Source organism: Leuresthes tenuis, unplaced genomic scaffold (assembly GCF_036924035.1).
Source record: "Leuresthes tenuis unplaced genomic scaffold, fLeuTen1.0.hap1 SCAF_6, whole genome shotgun sequence".
In the NCBI taxonomy this organism is placed as follows: domain Eukaryota; kingdom Metazoa; phylum Chordata; class Actinopteri; order Atheriniformes; family Atherinopsidae; genus Leuresthes; species Leuresthes tenuis.
In genome coordinates, this window is record NW_027325360.1 from 10,988,425 (window position 1) to 11,012,547 (window position 24,123).

General features: G+C 39.8%; 1 protein-coding gene across 2 annotated transcripts in view; it reads left to right on the forward strand.

Moving 5' to 3' along the window:
• Nucleotides 1-3,450: 3,450 nt before the first annotated feature.
• Nucleotides 3,451-24,123, forward strand: part of LOC140309618 (ADP-ribosylation factor-like protein 15) — a 92,048-nt gene continuing 71,375 nt past the window's right edge. For both annotated transcript variants that reach the window (XM_072387549.1, XM_072387550.1), the window contains exon 1: nt 3,451-3,860. In XM_072387549.1, coding sequence (XP_072243650.1) covers nt 3,849-3,860 — 12 coding nt within the window. In that variant the 5' untranslated portion in view covers nt 3,451-3,848. The remainder of the gene's footprint in view (nt 3,861-24,123) is intronic.

Sequence of the window (24,123 nt, forward strand, 5' to 3'; positions counted from 1 at the left end):
AGTTTCAGCTCCACATCCACCACATTCAACATAAGGTAATCCATGACACAGTGACTGAATGATTGACCAGAGAAAGGATTCACCCAGCTGTGTTTCTACAGCAGTTTTGTGGAAATACTCACATTTCTATTATTAAAACTCTTATTTGTAAATGTTTTCTGATATGTAGATCTTATAGCTTTAAAGACAGCTATTAATGTTTAATACACAACATTCTTTATGTAATTTTGCTTATTTTGTATGGCATTTGTGACGATCTCTTTCATAACATTCTTTTTTGGTCACTGCTCAGTCGAACAAGTCATCAGATGCCTCCAGGTGACACTGACGGGAGTTTTATGTCCAGTTGAACCAAAATGCCTGCAGTTCCTGCCACATCTGTTGACACCGTAAAGTCTGAATGTTTTAAGAAAATGTTAAAGCACTCTCCTGACCCCAACCCACTAATCATTTCTAATAGCTCAAATAGCAAGAGAAAATGCGTTGACAATAAGTATCGGTATACGTCTAATGCTTTGATGGCTTTAGTTAAATGGATGTGATGCAGTTTGAAATATTTCCCTGTGGAATTTTACTGTGCCATCATCCTAAAATCAGCAGGCTGGTCAAACTTGTGAAGCAAGTTTTTACCGTTTTCCAATAAGACTGTAACTGTTATACTGGATTTCAGATGAACTTGGGTTGTTGCCAACCATTTTTCGTCATCCAACACTCTAAAGGAATGCCATCTACAAAATGTTGACATCATACTTGAGCCATAGACTCAGCTTGATACTTGCATTGACTGGCTGACTCGCTTACTGTCTGTATATATATTAAGCCACGAGCAATTGCATCAGTTGTTTATAACCACCCATCTAAATAATACACAAATAAACCTGTTAAATAGGTGTGCAGGCAGCCGCTGTGTCTCACTGCAGTAACAAATTTATCACTGATGTTTTATTTGTCATCAGATTGGCTCAACATGTGCTAAATTAATCTCTGCTTGCAAGTGCGACATATGTTATTTTGTTATGCAAACCAAGTAAGTATATTTAATCTGAATGCTGGTCAGCTTAGGTCAGATTTTGCCTCAAGCAGAAACTCTTTAATAAGACAGGAAATGTCTCCTAGTAGTCTAAATATTTAAAAGCCTTTTCAGTGGGAGGGCACACACTTTTAGTCTGACCGCAAAAAAACCATATTCCCTACCCAGTTTGATATGAGGCCCAAATAGCTAAAAATGAACTAAGAGCAACATGTAATGTTCTTTGAAAGTACTTACATAAGTGGTTGCAGAATGAAGGTGAGTCTTATTTTTGTTTTTGCCTGTCCTCTTCAACCGGATATAAAGTACTTTTTTGCATTGATGCTTTGAGTTTCATTTGATCATTTACATAGCGTAAAATGCACAGTTGATGGTTTTAATGCAGCTTTTGAGCTGGTTGCTTACAAAATCTGCAATGAAAACCTGTTTTATGGGAGTGGAAGGACTAATTAACCCGTTCTTGACTGCTTTCTGTTCATTTTTCATTTTCATTTGTCAATTTATTTTGAGGAAGCATCAAATTCCTTATATTACTTGATTTTCTTTAAATATAACCACAGGATGTAGATCAGCATATCTGTGTGTATTTTAACAACAGAATAATGCACAATTAACAGCAAATTAACGCCTATGATTAGGTTCAGTGGGTTAGTCTGGTAGATACTGCCACCTAGTGGCTATTTTCTGTTTCAGTAGAAGCATGCAAAATTCTTAGAACTACGTACAAATAACATTAAAAAATGATCAAAATTTTAGAATAAAGGCATGGTTTGATTTGGAATATTGGTTAATTTGTAAAAGACAGTTTCTTGGATGTATTAAAGTGTGCATTTGTCCATAATCTTCCGAAAATGTATTCAGATTAAGCATTCTTGTTGCTCTCAATGGGAAATGCGGCCACATATGTGTTAACATTATTATGTGAATCATGAGGATGAGGGTGGTTGCAGCTCAGGTAGTTGAGGAGGTTGGCCCAAAATCAGAAGGTTCATGGTCAAAGGTGCCTACTTTCTGTATGCTCAAGTTTCCCCAAAACATCGAACCACCCAATAACTCCTGATATGTATGAGTGTGAGTGTATATATGTGTGTGTGTGTAAAATGTTTGTAAAAAGCCTCCTCCAAATGAATTGGGTCTATCACGGTTACTCAGCCACGGTGTTTCTTCAGGCCAGCAGAGGTCCCTGCTCTCACATTTCACTACATCAGATGTGCCAACTACAAGACAACTAAGCGAATGTTTAAAATACTGTGAATTCAAATGCATGTCATTACTTCTGCACCTTTCAGCTCTCTCTGCAGGACACCCAGTTCACCTTCTGCTTGACTGATTTCAGGGAGATTGCCTGATGAAATATTGAGGGCAGTTTCCAGGGAACAGTCAGGTCTACAGAGAGGTTTCTGTGGACACTGTTGAAGGAGGTGTATGCCACACTAGCATCGTGTTAATCAGGCTGACACACATCAGCAAATATGAGTACCTTATTCTACTTCTACTTATCCAATCCACCTTCCTGGGGCTGGACCAGCAGTGCTTTTCACTTTGATCAGTAATTGCACTTACTTTATCTAATTTAATTAATCATGAACTGCATAATATTTATCACAGCATGTAGCACTGAAGCCGTATAGTTCTGTGGAAAAGAAAAATGCAGCTGCATGGATGTGTAGGCTACAAATCCGACTTTTGGGGGTTGGTTGGCTTTCTTTAAATGAATATCAAAAATTGTAATTCAGTGGCAAACATTTTAAATTGTTCACTATCTTGACGCACAAATGTATTACTTTTCAATAATAAATAAAGGGGTGTTGTATGTGAATACCACGATATAAGTACAAAAAATGTATAGTTTTAAGATACATCCTTGCGAGTTTGAAAAACTTCACAGCTCCACTACATTTAAAGTATAAACATACTTTTGTAGTCCAGTACATTTTTGACAGCTATCTGACTTTGCTGGCTGTGATAATAGACACAATAACGATGGACATAAGACGTTGCTGCTAAACCGAGGCAAAATCAAGATGTTGCTTAGACAATGTCTTTTGCCAATTACCCATTATATTATAGAGCACTAACATGGCTTAAATAAGGCCACTCACTCTTCTAGACGGTCTTACTTTTTATCTACATATTAAGGCTACACTGGCTATTACATGACGTTGATGGATGTCAGGAAGTCCTCTTCCTCAACGATAATAATAATCACGACGAAAAAAATCCACACTCTGAAACTCAGCAGTCAGATGATCGGGAATACTAAAGTTTTTTTTTTGTTTGTTTTTTTAAAAAACAAAAAAACAAACAGATGTTCAAACAGAAAACCGTTTTAACGATCATTCCCTCTCTTAATGAAGAATGAAAATAGCCACCATGTGTTTGGTCATGTGACCACGCTGCGTGCGCAAAACGACGTGCGTGACGTAACGTGGAAGCCTTCGTTAGTTTCCTCAACCAAACACTCAACTGATATTGTGTGATAAAACTGGAAGTCAGCCGGCGGAAGACGAGCAGTTTAATCAGAGAAAGAAGACACGAACACTGCGGTGCTTCTCGCTGTAAACAAACTCCGTCGCCTCTGTACTCAAACTTGGCTCACAAGCGAATAAGTCGGCGAAAATTCTTGCTTTTAAAGCCAAAGAAGGAGCCTGTTTTTCTTTTCTTTTTCTTTTTTTTTTTTTTTTACCTTGCTGTGGCTGTCTGGAGGCGGGGAATACAAAGCGACGTGTGCTAAAACCCATCAATTTTGGATTCATTGAAGCAAAACGGGATTACTACAAAGCTAGGTCGTGCTGCTGTGACTGGTCACCGATAGTACATGGATTATCTGGTGAGTAAACGAATCGAAGTGCAGCGGTTTTGCCTCTGCCAGTCAAACCCTGGTTTCAAGGTTCGTATTCCAGGCTCGATATTGTTGTCAGGTGTGTGACTATTGACAACTTGGGTTAGGTGTGCTGTCTTCTTGGGTGCAGTACCCCTTGTTTCATGCTAATGTGTCAGGTGAAGCCTGTAGCTCTTCCCTCATCAGTGTTGTGTGAGTAGGTCTAACTGGTTGACCCAGACCCCGATCTGTTAACATGTAAACCACAGTAAGTTGTTACATATCTACAAAACGAAGGTGTTTTTTTTCCCCCTCAAAATGCAATGCTGTCTCTTATCGGGTTATGTGGAATCAAGATGTCATGGCACTGGTTTGACATATGAAATCCCTCTCTTATTATTTAAGACACATGAACAAACGACTGATTTGAAATCAGGCCAGTGCTCCAGCTTCAGGCCGGGAGGCCTTTGCCCACATTAGAGATTTTGATGGGTGCTGCTAAAACGGAGCAACAATGGAGAGGAAGCTGTAACTGAAGGCTTTCCCTGGGAATTTATAAAGCCAGAGGAAAAAGTGTACACAGACGTTGTGCTGTCATCTCACAAGGGGGACAGGGGGACATTGTGAAGTGCAAAGGAACTTGCCCACCCAGTGTTATCAGCTTGTTTATACTTGGGCCTCCCAAGATGTGAGACCTAAGGAAAACTTTGAACTTTGCCTTCACTGTGACAGTTCTAGAGTCAGAATTACAAAGTCCTGTCCGGTAACTGCTGTACGATGTGGCCATGCGTGGATTCTTGCGTGAGAGTAATAAATCTGATGGAGGACCAAAGTGGTAGATTCATGGCTAACTTTGAGTTACTCTGTAAACTCTGTCAGAAGTGAATGGAAAATTGTTGACACTAAAGAGTAAACCCCAGAGCGGACACTGTCAAAAACGGCACCCATGTGACACGAAGTGAATGTAAGCACTTTCACCATATAGCCTCTTATTTTTCTGCTCGTTGTGGAAAGGGCAATTTGAATTTCTCCTCCACCCAATAAACCACGGCTTCTCACATATTTCGGGTCAATGATATGCAAAGCATATCAAATCTCTATATGTGCATTGAATGGACGTAACATTTTAGAGTTGACATGTTTGGGGGATTCAAGGTTTTCCGTGACAGTTTTGTGTGGACAGCACAGCTGTAACTCTGTGGACTGTTGGAGCAGAGCGCTTGTACGTTCCCTGAGGTCAGCCACTCAGTAGGCGCTGGGCCTCTATTCCTGCTGTGCAACACTGGAGATGTGGTGCAAAACTTGGACCACAACTATGTCTCTCCAATTCCCATGAACCAGACAGAGCATGTTGATAAGTGTTCAATAAGTAATAATAGCCTTCTGTCCCGTTCATGCTTTTAGCTGGGGCTTTAGAGCGAGTTTGTCTTAGAAAGGAAGCCAGGATTAAGTGGGATGGAAGGAGGTTATTATTGCACATTACTGGGCATTAACTGTGGTTGGACTTATGACAGTAGCTGAGATCTGATCTGTGGTGGATTCTCTTTCAACTGGGAGGTGGGGCATGCCGAAGGGACTGAACTCCTGCATGGTCAGCGCAGTGTTAAAAAAGACCATTCAAATCTGCAGCACAGAGAGAGGAATTTGGTTCTGTCTGTTGCCATGGTACAGCCTTACCAAATTACAGCTGCACCGTGTGGCCATCTCTCGGGCCCTAACCTGTTGGAGATTCAATCAGGCAAGACAGTGACAGAAATGAAGACAAGGCACTTGGTGAGTACACAACCAAGGCTGTAGTCACGACATCATTTCCTTTCCTGTTAAACCGTCATGCTTTATGCATCATTTGTGCTCATTCCTGTGTTTAGTAGGTTAAGTTACAGCCTGTAGACTATTCATCAACATTTAGACAGTATTTACTTTGGACTACAATCGAATAATAAGACCCTCAAAATTATACTTGTCTTTTTGAAAGACAGACGTCTGATGTTTAAAAGAAAAGAAAGGTTGTTTTTTTTCTTTTTTCTTTTTTCTTTTTATGGAATTCGAATTATGCCAACGACCCAGTGACAACAACTGCCAGGCATTGGCCTCAAGCCATGGTAATGATGGGAAAACCTACAGAGCCTCATCTGCTAATAAACTGGCCCACTTCTTAATTTATCTGGGTGATGCTTGGAAACAATAATCAGGATCACCGAGGGAAAATGAACTGAATTGTAATTCAATTTAAAATTTCAAGTGTTATGTAATGAGTCTGCTTATGCAACTAGTAACTGAATCTTTATGTACCAATTTGATTCTATTAGTTTTTAAATGCTTTTCGGGTTTCACAGGGAGTTGTTGAATTATTTTGGCATTGTTCTTCCAGTGAAATGACATCTGTTGTGAAAAGATCCAAGTTAATGAATAACATTTGGATTAAACATGACTAGTTACGGGGGAAATGCAAGCTAATGTTCAAACCTTTTTTCCTTGTGTAGATTATTCATAGAGAGACACTTTTGCTGAAACTGCAGTTGAGAAATGATTTTCTAAAAGCAGTTATTGTGCACAACATGAGCAGAATGGAAAATCTCCTTTGAGCAACTTTGAAAGCGGATATTTAATGATACATTTTTCTGATGAATATCTTTATAAAGAGATCATAGAAGATACTGGCGTGCTCTTTTTCAGTATGTTTGCTAGGTTGTCATATTCTTTCCTTTTTTATATAATGGATGTAGTGGTGCTCTGTGAGATATTCAGAATTTATGATATACCCTTAACCCAATCTGTACTTTTCCACCACTTTCTCTCTGACCTGTTTGGAGAGATCCTTGGCCTTCATTGTACTACATGCTTATTGGTGTTGCTCAGGCTGCCCCCGACTAAAACTATTCTTGGTCAACCAGTAGTCTCAGTTAAAAGCAAATAGTTGCACTTTTGCAGTAGAAAAATTTAGGGTTTTCTATATGAATGTTGGCTGCAGAACACATTGAATCAATACATAATCATGTATGGAGGAATACGTGTTAAATCACACTGTTGCCAACTGACTTTGAGACTTTTTCAGACCCTTTTAGTCACGTTTTTTACTTTTCAAAAAAAGCACCTACCAAAAATATGGCAACGTTTGTCCGAAACACAGAGGGAGCACAGAGGGTGAGGCTCTGTGTCGGTGCAGCACATAATGATCAAATGAGATAATGATCATATGAAGCTAATTCAATGAACAAGGAGCCAGGCGACAACTGACGAGGATGTGAATGCGAGTGAGGGAGAAGAAAATGAAGGTCTTCTTTCACCCATAAACGAGTATATGCACATTTAACTGTTGTGCTGCAGATTCAGGGGCCTCTCACAATTGGAGGGGTGTATTCTGAGTTCCTGCAGGTAGGACTCAAAAGTTGTGATTATGGGACCTCTGGAGGTAATTTGCAGCACAAGATCTTATTTAAGGGCTTTGTATCCCGAGAGATGATTACATACACACGGTATTTATTTATTTTTTACTTGTAAATTTTACACTTTTTTGTGTTGGTCTTTTTTTCCAAAAATATAGACAAAATGTAAGAAAATGGCAAAACTGCAAAGACGGGTGGATACTGTTACGAAACACTGTATCTCCCTTGACTGACATCAGTTTTTCCCACACAACCAAGTTGATAGCTACGGACATGCGACCGAGAGGTAGTCGAAATGATGTCTACGTGTAGGGGAAAGCTGGCATCCAGGAACATGTCGTTTTAACCAACCATGTGTGTGTTGCTCTGTGTAGGCACACAGCGATGAGGCACTGAGGCCTCTCTGTTTGGTCTGTTACCAAACGGGAACAGTGGCAGCCTAATAAGGACATCTTATGTTAGAAGGCACAACCACTGAGTGAAAAATCATAATTTGTTCCAGAGCTATCGATGTATTTTCCCAAAATCAAAAATTCTAGTTTTTGCCTTGCAAAAATCAGCAGAAAATATAATAACATACGTATCTGCTGGACGACTTCTTGTGTAGGAGTCATCGTTGCTTTCCTTTCCTCAAGGTGTTTTGTGTAGGCTTTCCACCCATGGGTGTAAATTACCACCCAAATATATTTATGAGCAGATACATTTATTTATTTATTTTTTTTAATATCCAAAGTACTGAAATCTACTACTATCAACTTTTTAAAATGTGTAAATGTATGTTTTTCTCTAGTGATTGCTCACCTTCTGGTAAAAGTTGTGTGCTAACTTATGGCTCTGCGATTTTTAGAGACGATAACAATAAGTGATGCGTTTCTTGGTATTTTCTACAAGTATTGAACATTGTTATGATAATATTACAGAAACTATTTTGAGTACTTAACCAAAATTACATTTAAGTAGTAAACAATCAGGTTCAAACACTAATTTGTTATATGGCAGTTGAAGGAATGAAGGGAATGACGGGTGCAGGGTTTCCCAGACAATATTATTACTTGTATGGCCACCTGAATGTGTTTGTCCATCCACTTGCATAGTTTTATTTTTCACAGTCCAAAGTCGTGAAATCTGTTCCTGTACGTGCATTGCTTCAGTTCAGCCTCCTGTCCCTCTTTCTCACACACTGTACATCAGCCCCCTGTTTAATGCTATCGCACCGGATGAAGACGCAGTCATGGAGGGAATCTTTGCTTTTGCCAGCAACTTTTAAACCGCAATAAGCACATTGAGAGATAGCATTGTCACATACCCCTTTCAGTCTTTGATGTAGAGTACGGCCCGATCTTATATCTTTGTTTGAAAAGGTATCAAACTATACTAAAACATTGATAAACCATCCAGCACTGTCTTGATTAAACAGGAGTCTGCTTGTATTTTGGGTGATCACCTGTATTTCAGAGTATGTTTCTTGCTCAAGGGCACACAGCAGGCCGTGACAGATTTCCATCCTACATGCATAACACAGGGGAATGAGAGATGCTTAAATTAATTAGCTTGGAGCAGGTGTGCTGCCAGGCTGATGTTACTTTTCCTCTCAGCATCCCCCATCTGACCATGTCACACATCTCGCTGATACAGGCAGAGAGCTCTGCCAGATTCTTTTCAGAGCCAAACAAAAACGATCTATTGGATACACGTAAGATATTTCATCAGTGTGTATACTTTTTTATTGGCGGTTAGATAAAAGTTTAATCATTTACTTAACCCTGTGACCAAATCAGCTTTCCACAGCTTTGAATGCTGTGAATTGATATTTATCTAAACTTAGTTGGAGTTGACCAGGGTTCTACAAACCTGCCCTCTTACTAAAAGTGCATAACCAGTGCTAATAATACCCTTCTGAGCACAACAGCATTCTTGAACCCCTGGGAGTTTTTTTTTTTTTTTTTCACTTTGTAATAAACATGTTTTTTGCATCTGCTGGTTCGCTGAGTGCAGTGGTTTCCTTGTCTGTTGAGAGTGGTAATGAGCCAGCATCTTGAGCTGGTGCCACATCAGTGTTACTGTTGAAGGTAATGGGGTTTTATGATGCTATGGACTGAGCACAAGCACTCTTAAGTTCTTTTTCATATTGACATCCATATAAGTTCATGGACCATTGCTTTAAAGAGGCCTTTTAAGAGCTGTTTTTAAAAAAAAAAAATTTAATTCTCTTTGTGGGGTCCTCATTTGAACTGAAAATAGCAATTCTAAGCAAACGCTTTGGTGTTAAACCTAATGAAAAGTGGCTACAAAATGTTGTCTTTCCTTTTTTTTCTTCAGCACAGATCTAAAACAATAGCTGTAAACACCAGTGAGCTAAACTGCTGTTATTTCTTTTTTTATCACGAGCACATTTCCGCTGTAAATAAAAATGGTTAGCATGAGCTGAAATATTACGTTCTAATTGTATCTAAAAGAGTGTGAACCATCCATTGTGGAAGTTTAGTGCTGCACAATTGGGTTTAATGCATCAAGGGCCTCACTGCCTCCAACTGAGGGACTGTCATTATTGCTTCCTTCCTCGCAGCAGAGCTGGAGCCCTTTCTCTGTTCTCTGTCCATGCACTCAGAGTAGCACTCTCTCAGCGGGAAGCCTGGCACTCTCAGAGTGGATGGACACAACCGCCCTGCCCCTCTCTCTGCACAGAGGGTGGGTGGGGCAGGCTGGTTGGCCTGCAGAAAGGGTTGTGAAGACAGCGTTTATTTTTCTAGGCTTGAGGCAAATAAGTCTGATCTATTGAGGAGTTCTGCTGACACTTGTTTTTCGACAAACAAAACTATGTTTCTTTTGCTAACAAATCTTCCTATTTGCCCTTTTTTCCATTGTTTTGTGCACATGCACAGCCTGCACGGCATTATTTACAGACTCCTTGTGTGAATAAAGTGGAATATAAAACAATAACTGCTTAATGTTCACAATAGAGTACATTATATAGTGTCTCAGAGAGCCTTCTCTTTTAGGTTAGTCATGGAAAATGAGATTTCCTTTTGTTCCAAGCATTAGAAAAAGCTGAGATAGTTTGCCCTCCATGACAATGAGCATTGTACACATGCACATTATAGTGTTGATGTTGAACTTATTCTCCCGCTCAGCCTCCTGTTCGGTTTATTTCAACAGAAAGTGGAGGTGTAACCAAAAAAACCCCAAAAACAGACAATTATGAAGTTCAATCCGCTGTACGATAATAATCTGTATGAATTTGGCGTCTGACTTTTGCTGCTATAATAGAAATAAATGAATATTAAACCTTCTAACTGCATTATGTTGGCAGGTGGTGACCACAACTATTACTAAACCCGCTGAGATGACAAACAAGCAATTTGAACATGACTCACAGTTCTCAGGGAGACATCCCACAAAAACGTCCAGCAACATCTATTGAAATCCCTATGACCGCTACAGGCTTGAGTGGTCAAGCCTTTCATCTTCCTCCATGCAGAAAGCATTGGTTTTCATACCTGATAAAGCTGTGTATACAGTACGGACATAGTGTGTGGGTGTGTAATGGTGACTAATCCAATTTTCAGTCTTATTCTGGATCTCTTGTTGTCAGTGAGCCCTTAATCTCTGTGGAGAGAGAGATCCTCACAGTCTTAAGCTAGTCTCTGTCTGCTGATCCTTGTTGTTGTTAGTTTTTTTTTTTTTCTTTTCTTATCTTTCAATGAATGAATATGGGGAGTAAAGAGTAAAGACAAGGTCTTCCTCATTTAAACGCTTACAAAAGCTGTAAAATTTCAGGTTTAAAATTAGCTCGAGGCTATTGACAGCTGACTGTTAGACACTGAAGGGCTGGACTCATGTTGTTGATCTGGCACTGTTGTGCTCAGCTACCCCCTGATCCTCCTCCATCCATTCATTTACTCCTGAGGCTTGGGTTGTTTGTTGCCGGGGGTTACGCTTGTAGTTGAGCACAATGTCGGAGCACATGCAGCTCTACCTCGCCTTGTGCAGAATCGGGCTTTACACGGTAAGGAAAAGCAGATAAGCTCCGTTCTCTTTGTTTGATTAACAGCCGGGGTGTGCTGTGCGGGGTTGAATACTCGTATGTATGTGCTCGGTTGAACACTGGAAGTTTCACCAGGGTTTAATCTTTCCCTGTTGCGTTTTTAGACAGATACTGATGAAGCAACAGTAGCTTGTTCCTTCACTGATGGTTGGTCCTCATGCTGAGTTTGATTTGATTAGTTCTCGGTAATAATATTCAGAGGGGAAAAGGTGGTCGTAACACAAGCATCATTTATGGTCCCTGTCTTCAGCAGCTCATAGCAGCTGGCTTTAGACAGCCTCATTATTGTCACTTTATCTATGAATATTTAGCTAAGAGGCCACAATGGAACTATTGTTGGAGTTTTTCGTTTTACTCCTACAGTTCAGTTTGTGTTTTTTGTTTTTAATCAAGCTTCGGATCGAATGTTTTGTAACGCACAGTTTCTAAAAGGTTTTTGATTGGTTGAAATGTAACTAGAGCGGATGACGTATTGTATATCGTCAGGTTCCCCCGTTATACTCTGACCAGCCGCTCTTATCTTTTTCTATGTCCATGAACAGAGATGCATCATTTAAATAGAAGCGCTTGACAGTTATCGTTTCTTTAGTGTACGATGGGCACTTGGTGTTGTGTCTCGTGTGTGACTCATCGTTTTAGTCATAAATAAATCCAGTGTATGACTGAAACATTCATCTGCTTTATTCTGCTGGGAGTATAGCAGATGGGTGATAGTTCTGTTGGAAGTGAAGCCAGCAGAAGGTGTTTACAATAGTCACAACTATACTGTTTCCTGTACTGCTGCGAAATTATAGACAAATTATTGGGAACCGGGCCTACTTGGACGGTGTAACCTAACATTCTTTGGACGTGCAGCTTTACATCGGTGCATTTGAGTTTCAAGTGAAGTTTTCCTCTGTGCTTAACTAACGCTACCTGTGAGTTCATAAGTCAGTGTGCGTCCTTCTCTGGGAGCCATCAGTGCTCATACAGAGTTGACAGAAATGGAGTAATTCTAGTGAGCGTAGATGGAATATTGTAGAATATGTTTATTTTTTTATTAACTGCTTTAATTAGTGCTGCTGTTTGCTCACATCACATGTTGATGAAATTATTCAGCCAATGAACTAAAAAATGATTTTCTAAGGTGTAATTCTCAGGGTTTTATCAATGATGTGTATGGAACCAGGCTGCTGTTTTCATTCCAAGGCCCCGGCCACTGTGTCATCCTCAACTCTGTGCTTCTTTGTTAGATCATTGCCTTGTTACACCCTGGTACTGTTGGATTTTCTTAGCTCAACAAAGTCACGATTGCTATTATACAGTGAACGTGTCCATTTTTAGTGGCCTTTGCTTCTACTTGACTCACCTCTCTTTATTTTCTTCCTTTACGTTGGCCTGATTTTACCAAAGCTTCACTTTGGCTTTGCCGTCTAAGCTTATTTGCAGTTCTGACCTGATTCTGTATGAACAACAGAAGTTTGCTTTCGTTACGACTGTGTTTGATTTGGGTTTCTTGTGTTCTTGTAGTTGTTTTCTGTAAAGTCCCTCGACCACTCTGTGGTTACAGAGGTAACACCGTGTTCAACTCTGGCCAACCCTGTACGTAATTTACCAACTGTATGAATCATCGCCGTGTTTGCTGTTCCTGTGATGTCAAAATACCACAAAGTGGGTTGTTGGCTGAATTGACCTGATTCTCAATCCAAATATGGTACTATAATAGTTTTTTTTTTTTTATTTTTCATTACTGAAGACAGACGGTTTAATTTTCCACAGAGCACAGTAGACCTGTTGCTGCTCCTCCATTTCCAATCCAATCCAACTTTATTTATATAGCGCTTTGAATCAGAAGTGCCATACACATATATAAGACACAAGTGAAACATAAAAGCATAGAAATAAGACCAAATTAAAAACAATAAAAAGTCACAGAAAAAGTCAACGCCTCAGACTGAATTAAAAGCCAATGAGAAAAAATGTGTTTTAAGAGAGGACATAAAAACATTAAGTGAGTCAGCCTGCCTGATGTGCAAAGGTAGTTCCTTGCACAGTTGTGGGCAGATCAGACAGATACTGTGGGGCAAGGCCGTGAAGACATTTAAAAACTCAAAGAAGACTTTTAAAACCAACTCTAAAACGAACTGGAAGCCAGTGAAGCATTGCCAGAACTGGAGTAACGTGCTCACGTTTTTTTTGTACCGGTTAGAAACCGAGCAGCAGCGTTCTGAACCAGCTGTGGACGAGCAAGTGATGCCTGACTGAAAGCATAAGAATAATGCGCATTGCAGTAGTCTAAACGAGTCGTGATAAAAGCATGGATTAAAGTCTGAAAGTGATGCAAAGAAAGAAACGGTTTAGTCAGGTGTTGACTTAACAAGCCCGAGTCAACAGGTACTGAATATGGCTGCTGTCTGGTATTTTTGGTCTTAAAAGGGTTGATTCGGTACTGAAGCGTTGCACCTGCTGCAGCTCTTGCCATGTGCTATTATAAAACATTCTCAGCATTTAACTTGAAACCTGCCTTTTTAGTACTTCTTCACAAGAGGTTTGCTTCTCTTGTGCCGATCGTTACAATGTTGACAAAATGCAGCCACATTGCAGTGGTTGCACTCTTTGTCACAACACAAGTTCTGCAGTTGAAAAGAAAATATCGGTATTTTCCACTGGCCCAGCATGGAGTTGTATAATGAAGACGACTCACATGATCCAAAATAAAGAGGCCGTCTTTTCGATGCTCAGTTTCCAGCTTATTTAGCTTTGTGGAAGATAATCTAAGGCACGACAGAACACGACTCATTTCTGCTGTTAGTTAGACATTTGATTTAACTGCCATTCAGCAACTGCACAGAGAATCAAATGAGGTATGAAGCACATCTGTCTGATTCAGCAAATGATTGATGAGGGCGTGCGTTTGCTTTCCAAGGTTAATTCAAAGCAGCATGCTGTCATGTAAAATGAATAAAAGTCTTCATGAGTTTTTAAAATTTGGGAAAACAAGATACAAAAGCTCTGTTTTAAATTCTGTACAAAGTGGTTACATTAGCACGTGTGTTTGATATTACAACAGGATTTTTCTGGGTTATAAGAAAGGTCTTTAAGGGCTAAGTTCCATTGGACTTTATATGTGACCACATGCTGAGGGTAGCACCACGTCTGCTCTTTGGACCCTTAACCATTAAGAGTCTTAAGTGATTGTATTAGCCTTTTTGTGCTCTTCTCATTATGTTATTAATGGAGTGGAAAATGGTTGCTCTGACCCGCAGGCCTAGACTTTATCATTCAGTTTAAGACTCTCAAGCCTGCTTAATTAGGAAAGAAACCATAAAGTGTGCACGCTGGCATGACCGACTAGAAGTTAAAAGGCCCATTCAAGCCCCATAGAAGGTGGCCCTCCACCTGAGACCTGAATCAGCAGGCAGATTCTGCAACATCAAAGCAGAACAGGCAGAAATCAGACGTGCAGAACCAACATTTTATCGGCGCAATTAAGGATCAGGATGGAGTCTTTATAGGAAGCATTAGATAAACGAGTCCAATCATTTCAGGTCACAGCACACATTACTTTATTCACTGCAACCACTGAAAAAATGCAGCCGAGCAATGCATCGAAAGTTTGAAAGTTTGAAATGCTCTGTCTTAGGAGTGTTGACTGTCCTGGAGCCTGTGGTGCGGAGCTGTTTAGTCATCTTAAAGGGAACATTTGATGGGAAAATCACTTTTTTTGTGTGCTTGTGATTATACATTTGGGTGTCTGAGGTCACTTCCAACAAAAAAAAACAAACAGAAAATACACACCTTTGACATCTTCTGTTGGGTCCCATCTGTCTGAAAATGGGATATTCAGTCGGCTGTTCAGAGTCGCTGGGAAAAAGCTGGTCACTCTACAGTTATCCAGCCTCGGCCCTCTGTGATGATGATGCTACGTTGTCTGCTTTTCTATTAACATTAAATCTCATCATTAGTTTGAACATATATTGAAGAAATAAATGAGCTAATAGCGCTCCACCATCACTGTTCAGTGATGTGTATCCTGATAAGGAAATCTGGCGTCTAATTTATCATTCTTTGAATTTTTACCAATCAGTCTTAAAAACAACAAAAAAAAAAAGATTTCCCATTTGTCACTGAATGCACCATCAGTAAAGACCATTAAAAAAAGAAAAATGTGTAAAATATTGGCCTCGTGAGCAACAGTTCTTAATGTTGGTTGCTAAGAACGTGAAGAAAACTCAGACCGACCAACAGCTGTTACACTCTGTGGTTACAGGTTTTTACAACTTGGGTTGTTCAACACAAGACTTGCAAAGAGATGCTGCCTAAAGGATTTAGGTGGTCCAACTGCAGACAAGGCAAACGTTAATATTTGAGAATAAAACATTTTGGGTCAGTTTAGCATGCAGCCTGAGCTCTCAGACTATTTACTATATGCCTTCTCTTACCTTAAAAATGTACTCTTAGCTTCACTGACTATAACAGATCGAAATAAATGCAGATCCCAAGGAGGAAAGAGGCAGATTGGAGTGGAGTGGGTCACTGCGTCCTAAAATGATTTGTTTGAATAGAAAAGAAACTGGAGCTGCTGTTTTCTCTCTGTTATTTGTAAGCATGTCACAGACATTAGATTAAGACCTCAGGAGATGGTTATCGTCTTGTGAAACGGGGCATAATATGTCTCATTTAAGCTGTAATGTACTGTCCATATACTATATTACCAATGACAGTAGAACTGGCATAATAAAGAGGAAAGTGGTTACAGAGAGTAGTCAAGCAGGCGGTCTTTCATGATTTATCAGTCTGTTTACCCCATTAAGTTAAAGTTATTGTACCCGATAAACCACATTTTATACTTTGTATCAGCTAATGAATATAATTTATAACAAAAAAGTGAAAAAATAAAAACACCCCGCCCAAACATTTCACTTTCAACTGAAAAATGATGCACAGTGATGTGCAAAGTGATCCACCTAAGCTGTGTTCAACCTGGAAATATCTGCTGGGCACGTCTACCTCTTTTAGAAAATGGTACCGAGTGCCAGTGTGTCACTATTATTTTACTGCCGCCTGTCATAAGTTTGCTGCTGAAGACTGTGTTTGACGCATGAATTGGTTTTGTCTTTTGCTTCTCTAAAAGCTTCGTTGTCTCCTCCTCTGCTGTGTGGCTTCATATGGCCGACCGTTTCCTTTCGCTTAATGTTATCTTTGTCCTCAGCGATTGTGTTCTCGCTGCTTTTTTTTGTTGTTTTGCTCAGAAGTTTGCCTTTGAGACACGACCACCGTGTTGTAAAGCGGTTCTTTATATTTCTCAGGCAGTGCATGTATGATTTTTGGCAGTACTGTCATGATGGCAGCTACAGGCTTTGCTCGCGTTTTGCTCCTTTAATGTTGAGACGAATTCAGGCAGAAGCTTGATGGCAAGATGCAATAATTATTACATTAACAGCTTTTAGCGCATTCAGAATCATACTAATCGGTTTGACCTATGCTCTGACTATTTTTAATACTTGGTTCATCTTTATAGTAACGCATCTGTTGAAGTTAAATCCAGCCTTTAACATCTTTGACCTGCGGTAGCAGCTGCCACACGATGCCAAATGGCTTCAAAGTTCATACACCCCACATTTCAAGTTAAGCACATATTACAAGTTCCTGCTTTATAGCAGAACACCTTCATGTCCATAAGCAAGACGGCAAATCCCAGTTTAATTTGCACCTTACAACTGGAACTTTTTCATTGTACAACTAAAGTTGAAGTGCAGATGGGTGGCAGTATTTTCTGCTTTATCTTACATGAGCGATGGCAGAGGAATCTTTCTCTGGAGCTGCACTCCAGTCCCAGGGGTGCCGTGTGTGGAGGCTGAAGGAGGCCTGCTGGATGTTCTTTATGTTGTGCAAACATGACGGTGATTTTCACAGCATGCTTTTTCCATCAGGTTCTGTCTCCTCTGCGTCCCATACGGAGCTGGGAGAACATCTCTCTCTCTCTCTGTCGTAAAGTGCTGACGTCAGCAGCCTGCCTCAACGCACAGCTTTCTGGGCACAGTTGCATTATCTTATCAGTTCACATCCATTTCTTGTTTTGGTATGTATTTTTAACTATGAATTAGTCTGAACCCTAAATAGTTTAGTGAGAAAAATCCAAAATCAGTTTTTAAAGGAAATCCCAAAAGGTGTTTATAGTCGGACAGAAAGGTCATCCTGTTTTCAGGAAGAGCTATTTTTAGCTAACTTATCTGGAGATACTTCAGGCGTTGCTTGTAATCCACTCATCTTGTTACGACTATAATGTTTCTTGCATTCATTTCAACTCTAAATGTCTTGACGCCTCTTGGACGTACGGTATGTTACAAGTTGATTAATGAAATTACTCTGGGATTATGCCTTTTCCTGTTGAATTCTGTTCTGTTTAAGTTTGAATTTCTAGCTTGAAGCCACTGGGACTCGTAAATTCAAGACGTTATTGTTTCTGTGATAGCCATCATGTCATAGAAAGGTTTTATAAACCTGCCTTCTCCCAGCGTGTGAGCGGCATACATTTAAGACGAGCTTCCGTCTTTTTAAAAGGCAGGATGGGAGCAGTCGTTGCCCCATCCTGGGCCATGAATATCCCACACTTCAAAATAACTATAAGACCTATGATAGGATGATGACTGAGAAATTACCGAGGGCCGCCCTCCGGCTACTGAGCGCTGCTTCCTAAAACCCGGCTGCCAATCCTCACTGGTTTTGTTTTGTGGCGTCAGAGCCCTTTTTGAGAAGGGATTTGGCTCTGGTCATAGGGAAACAACAAAGACAAACTTCCTGTCGGAAATATATTGGCTGACAGAACAGGGCGATGCCGCATTTGGTCTCTGTGTACCATGCAATGCCAGGAAATTGAAGGTTTTTTTTTTTTTTTCAGGATCACACCCGTTTGCAGCACACGTTACTCAGAAGTATTATCTATCACACTGCAGGACATTTAGTAGATCATAGGAAGGATTGTTCTGTTCAGTGAGACCTTTAGCTCATTTCAGCTGTCAAAACCTAGGTTCAGTGTAACTGAACGGAAGACAGCGGAGAGATGAAACTATATATCGTATAGTTGCACCTACATTTAGTTTTGTTTCACAGTGTTCAGTTGGTTTCACAGGCCTCATTTACATTGTTCTTAAAAGCAGAACCTCCCCCTACACTTTTGTTTGGAGGTCCCTTTAAGCGTCTTTTTGTTACACACTGGCCTTTGTATCCATAAGTTAGCATGAACTTATCTTCACGCCAAACTCTGAGCCTTCGGCACGTTTTGTAATATGCTTATCCATAAGACATTGTAATACCGGAGTGAGTTTCAGATTCCTTGAGTAATCCAAGCCACAGGGCCTCTTTTTTCTTTTTTTTTTTTTTACTGTCAAACCAAGTGAATGCAGATATGTGTAACTGAAAAGAGATTTTTTTTTTACCCCCTATTTCGGGTCCAGTTAAAGATTAGCTACAAGTTATTACCAATGTTGGTTAATTCCTCCATATTGCAGAAACACTAAGCATGACTTGGCATGGAAATGGGATAATTCTTTGTCATTTTTGTGAAGGCAGAGGAATTTCTAAGTTTTAGTTTCTTTATACTCTTATATATTGATCTCTTACAGCATTAAGGAAGTGTGGCATTGAAAGCATTAATTGCAAGTGGGTTGAAGATGAAGCAGTTTCGAAGCTGTGTTTTTTTTTTTTAAGAAATGTGACAGCAGCAGGGGTGTCGTGCCCCTTGAAATAATCAGCTTTTTCCGGGACGTGATTGTTCCTGCAATGCACCTGACTTAATGTCCTTGAACTGTAACAGTAAGAGAATCAGACCTCTTCTTCTTTTAACAGGTGGCAGCAGTTTGCACTCTTGTATCTTCAGTCTTTGAGGTTTTGGAGAACAGAACAGAAAATATAGGAGAAATATAAGTTTTTCTTTGTTTTATGGATTTCTTTACTTACTGATACCCTTTTATGATCAGCTAACAAACAAAGATCTCCATGGATGTATGCTGTTAAACCAGGTCTGCGTAGGCTGTTTTACTTTTCTGTACAGATCTTAGGCCCAGCTATAGAGCCAGGAACAGTTTAACGCTGGCTGCCGGCGTCACAGTCAGCCCGGTCTCTGAGGAACTCCTAATTATGACAAGAGAATCGGTGCAAAATGTGTTCCATTTACTATTTTTGATGGCTTTGCAGTTGTATAATGGACATTTGTCTTGAAGCTCAAGCGAGTCCCACTTTTCAACAACGCACCGTGTCTGGATTGCGGAGCAGGAACACTTGAATTTAGCGTCAGGCCTGTGAAATGAAAACATTCTGCATTTCTTGGGACATATCGTCCATCGAGGCCTGTTCCACCCACACATGTAATCCTCTTTGATATGAATTATGAGCGAGCGACTCAATCCCATTTAAAAGGGGCTTCCTTTTTCATCGAGTGCAGATATTTCTGTCGTCGTGTGGAGGACGCATGAAGTGATGTGGGCAGCTGCGTTATAAATGTCTTTTTTCAGTAGGTCCAGGTGCATTGAGTCAGATTCATGGTGTTCTTTAGTCTGTCCGTTAGTGATTTAAGTCGCATTTCTGTCCGTTACAGTGTGCTGCATTCAGGTAAAGTTCCAATAAGCATGCTAATGTTGACTCTGCATTTATTTTCTGTTCTGAGCTATGTAGGTCATTCAAATATATTATTAGTGAAGCTGCTATGTGTGTCACTATAGGTCAGCTGATCTCAGATCATCTCTCTTCTTTTTTCCATAATCTCCTTTTTGTGCTCATAATATAAATCTTCCCATGACAACACTGCAGATTTAGGATAAGTTTTACGGTTCTACATGGGCTCAGAAACCGTGGAAAGGGATTGTCAAGATCGGATCAGATTTCCAACTCAGGTGTGTGTCACACTGATGTTATTTAACCGGGTAAGAACTGTCTCAACATGCTCTGTTTGTTTGTGTGAGCTGCTAATTTGAAGAAAGGACAATGGCGCCCTCTTGTGATGTAGAACAGACACTACTGGGGCTGAGGGAGACCGCTAAGGGAACAGCTAAACTAACTGGGCTCATCTGTATCCTTTACTTTACTTCTTTCTTTTTAAATATACAGATTAAAGCGCACCTTATAAGAGGAGGGTGTTTTGCTCAGCTACTTTTAGCTCTATAAGAATTTAGGGGTGTTCTGGGAAAACTGTTTGTCACCATCCAAGGAAAAATGTCACTTATGTGACATTATGACTGTTACACAAGAAACAATGGACACCAACAGATAGATTTTTTTTTACATCTTTTATTCATTGTTGGGACCTCTGATTATCACTTTTTGTGTGACTTTTCACAGGACTTCAAAGAAATGATTAAAGCAGTGAAAAATTTGACCAATTTTGATACCAAATAATAAAACAGTCAAAGTGTTAAACTGGCCTTCAGTCCAGACCAATTCCAAACATTTAGAGCACCACTTCACATATTATATTTGTCCCATTTTCAATAACAGTCAGCATTATAATGATTCGCAACTTGTTTTTATCTAAGTGGATTTCAGTGGGTTTCCTTGAAAAAGGATTGTATCAAAACACCTGTCAAATTACTCCCAAACAAGCTGATGACACGGCTGTAAAGTTGCATGAAAAATCCTCTCCCATTATATTCCTGTTTCCCTGATTGAGGATTTCCTCCTTGTTGGCGAGTAGACGGGCGAGACATTCGTCTTGGAGTTCCTCCAGAATTATCAGATCTACGGTTCAGAGTTCTCACAGAAGGCAAATTAGGCCCAATGTGGGCAATTTAGTGTCCAAATTCCCCTCTGTCAAAAAGCCTGAAATATTCTTTCTTGATAAGTAGCTTGATACATATCTAATTTATTTTACCAAAGCTGTAAATCTAGATATTTATCTATCAGTTATTGTTTGCCTAGCTGTTAAGTCTTCAGTGCAGCAATAAATATGCTTTAAAACTAAAAAAAAAGAAAGAAAGAATATCCAGTTTCTAGTGACAGAAAACAGAGAAAAACAGGAAATTCTTGTGTTTGAGTAGCTGGGAGTATGAAATGTAATACTTGTACTTGATGAAAGACCTCAAATTCAAACTGGAGCAGCCAGTCTACCAATAAAATTAGAAAATATGTTTCAGCTCGAGAGCCAGGTTTTTCTGATATACGTAAATACAGACAGATTTGTCATGATTATTCATTGTGCATGGACGTGCCCCCCCCCCCCCAGTCGACTTTGTCTTGAAGCAAAACATTGAGTGTATAAAATTCACTCATGCATCCTCTGGGTGGAGCCATGCAGTCACTGTTCCACTCATTAGTTCTCTTATGACTCCCATGAAGCACACTGTTATTTGGGCATGTGTAGCTCTTCAGTGCATTCTGCCCTATAACCAACGCTACTTACCAAATTAATCTCTGTGTGCGTGAATTTTTTGTTTTTGTGTGTTTCATTGGTGATAGAAGTATTGATATGAACCATCATAAACCAATGACAAGCTGCGGACTTACAGATATGTTCTACTTTCCTACTGTCCTGTCTGTGGAGACACTGGCATGGTTTTAAAAGAATGAGTTTTTATTTTTGTGTACCATTATAGTTTGTTGTCTTTTGATTTAGCTCATTTATTGTGCACTGCCACTTTTATTCTTTAAAAGCTAAGGTGAAAGCGGACAAAATATATGAAAAGTTTTAAAATCCTGAAATGGTCAGCCTTTATTTAATCTTTTTATGAATACCTGCCTTAAAATCAATCAACCATGTTAACTTTACATTGGGATCGAACTAAACTCAGATTCTTATCCTCTTTTTCCTCCCTAAAGTCGCTTGTCTAGATCACTAAATCACCTTCTCATGTGCAGATTACTACCCCCCCTCACACACACTCAAACATTTCACATTTTTCATCTGGTTAGATGTTTTTTCTACAGGGAGGCAGGTCTCAGGCAGGGCATAGGCTACCGCTGCATCAGGTTGTACTGTTCACTGTCACAGATAGGCCTGGGATGGATCATGGCACAGTTAGCCTAACTATTCTTTTCTGTTTGACTAAGTAAATGTTTCCCTCTGTGCTCAGTTGTTTATGAAGGCTCCTTTGCGCAATCCCTCCATACGCATAACATCTGTCCATCAGGCTCGGCTCTTAACTCTGTGTGTGTGCCTTTTTTCTTTTTGTCTTGTGTCTATCTCCTCTTCCGGTAAAGCATGTTTTTGTTATTTAGTCCTTGGCTCACACTGCCTGGATCACACAGCAGGCTGTAGTACATTTCTCTCATGGTGTTATTCTGTTCTATCTTTAATGTTTTCATTTATTTGTCATTTACTGGGGGAAATAGCTTTGTTTCCCTACTAATATCATTACTCTGGGCACCATTCATGCTCTTCTGACCGAATGAACAGACTTTTCTGTTTTAAAGTGCAGCTTTGGCAATAGTAGTTGTCTGTGAGACCTTGAAAGTTTTTAGTCATCCAGTAGGTGTCAGGATAATGCAGAGCAAGCTAGCACCAAAGACTTGGTGAGGAAGAGATTGCATATAGCTGATCATTAGTTTTGATGGACTTTCACCCAGCTGCTCATCATTGTTTACATTCGTAGTAAATTGCTATCTTCTCTGTAGACGAAAAAAAGATTGCTGTTGTGTGAGGCGGTCAAATTCTTCGATGAATTGCATGATATATTAATTTATTTCCTGTAAAGAAGGAATATTGCGAGGAAGGATCTGATGTTTTATGTCCTCTTTGAAGTAGCAAAGACATGTGGAGTCTATTGGCTGGAGTCGAACGCTCCCCGTGTGGGATTTAGTCATACATTTTGCAGAGCAGTAGTCAACACTCTTATAGGCGCTTGTTCAGCCCTCCATCTTCTTCGTGTTTCACACACGTGCTCGCAGCTGTTGGCTCCACATGTTTTTGTGATGTGGACGTTTTATTCCAGCACACCGCTGTTAAAACCGTCGCTAAGAAGTTCTCCGTCATTCTCCGCTCTCATTGTCAGCTTCGACTGGTGAAAAGTTCACATGACAGAGGACCAGCTTTTGTCTCCCGTCTGACCCAGTGCACAACTTTTGCTTTCAGCTGCTGTTTACTTCTGCTTTCTGTTGTTGATTGGTTAGCTTTAGGCGTTGAAGACTTGACTTTTAAGTTAAAACATCGATAGTTACTTGGTTACGTTTAGGCGTTAAAACTGGGTGTTTTGGTTTATGCGTGGTTAGGTTTAGGTATTTAAAGTTGGTGATTATGTTTAGGAATAAAATACTTAGCTTTATAAATGAATCAGTTGTTTTTAGCTTTATGCATTAAAAACCAGGTGGTTAGTTGAAGGCATTAGCAACGAAGTTGCAATGTTCTGAGCACTCAAAATTAGGTGGCCAGGTTTAGGCATAAAAACTAGAATAAAAGATTACAAAAGTTTAAAAAAGCAAAAGGGTATAAGAGATGGCTTGCTTGAAAACACCTGTATAACATCTGTTGCATACAGATGCTCTTTTTCTTGTTCAGCGTGCCATAAAAGGCCAAAATCGTGGCGCATATGTGGAAGAAAATGTCCACTGAAGTACAATACCTTGAAAGTTGTGCTGTGTGTCATGCAGAAAATGTTCTAATCTCATCCTCAACTAAATATACAGTGATTTTGTATTCATGCCTATTTCAAATTTTTTTTACAGACCTGATTGGACTGTAATTATACTTGGACTACATTTCATGCACCTGTCGGCTAAATGTTGGCAAACACCACTGACTCGTTCTATCATTTGAGTCGTGCTCCCTCCCTCACCCTTTATTCCATATGGATATGCGCTACGTAACACCTTCCCATCACACACAGCACAAATGAAGCATTTATAATGGAATTGCTTGTGTAAGCATGCCACTGGA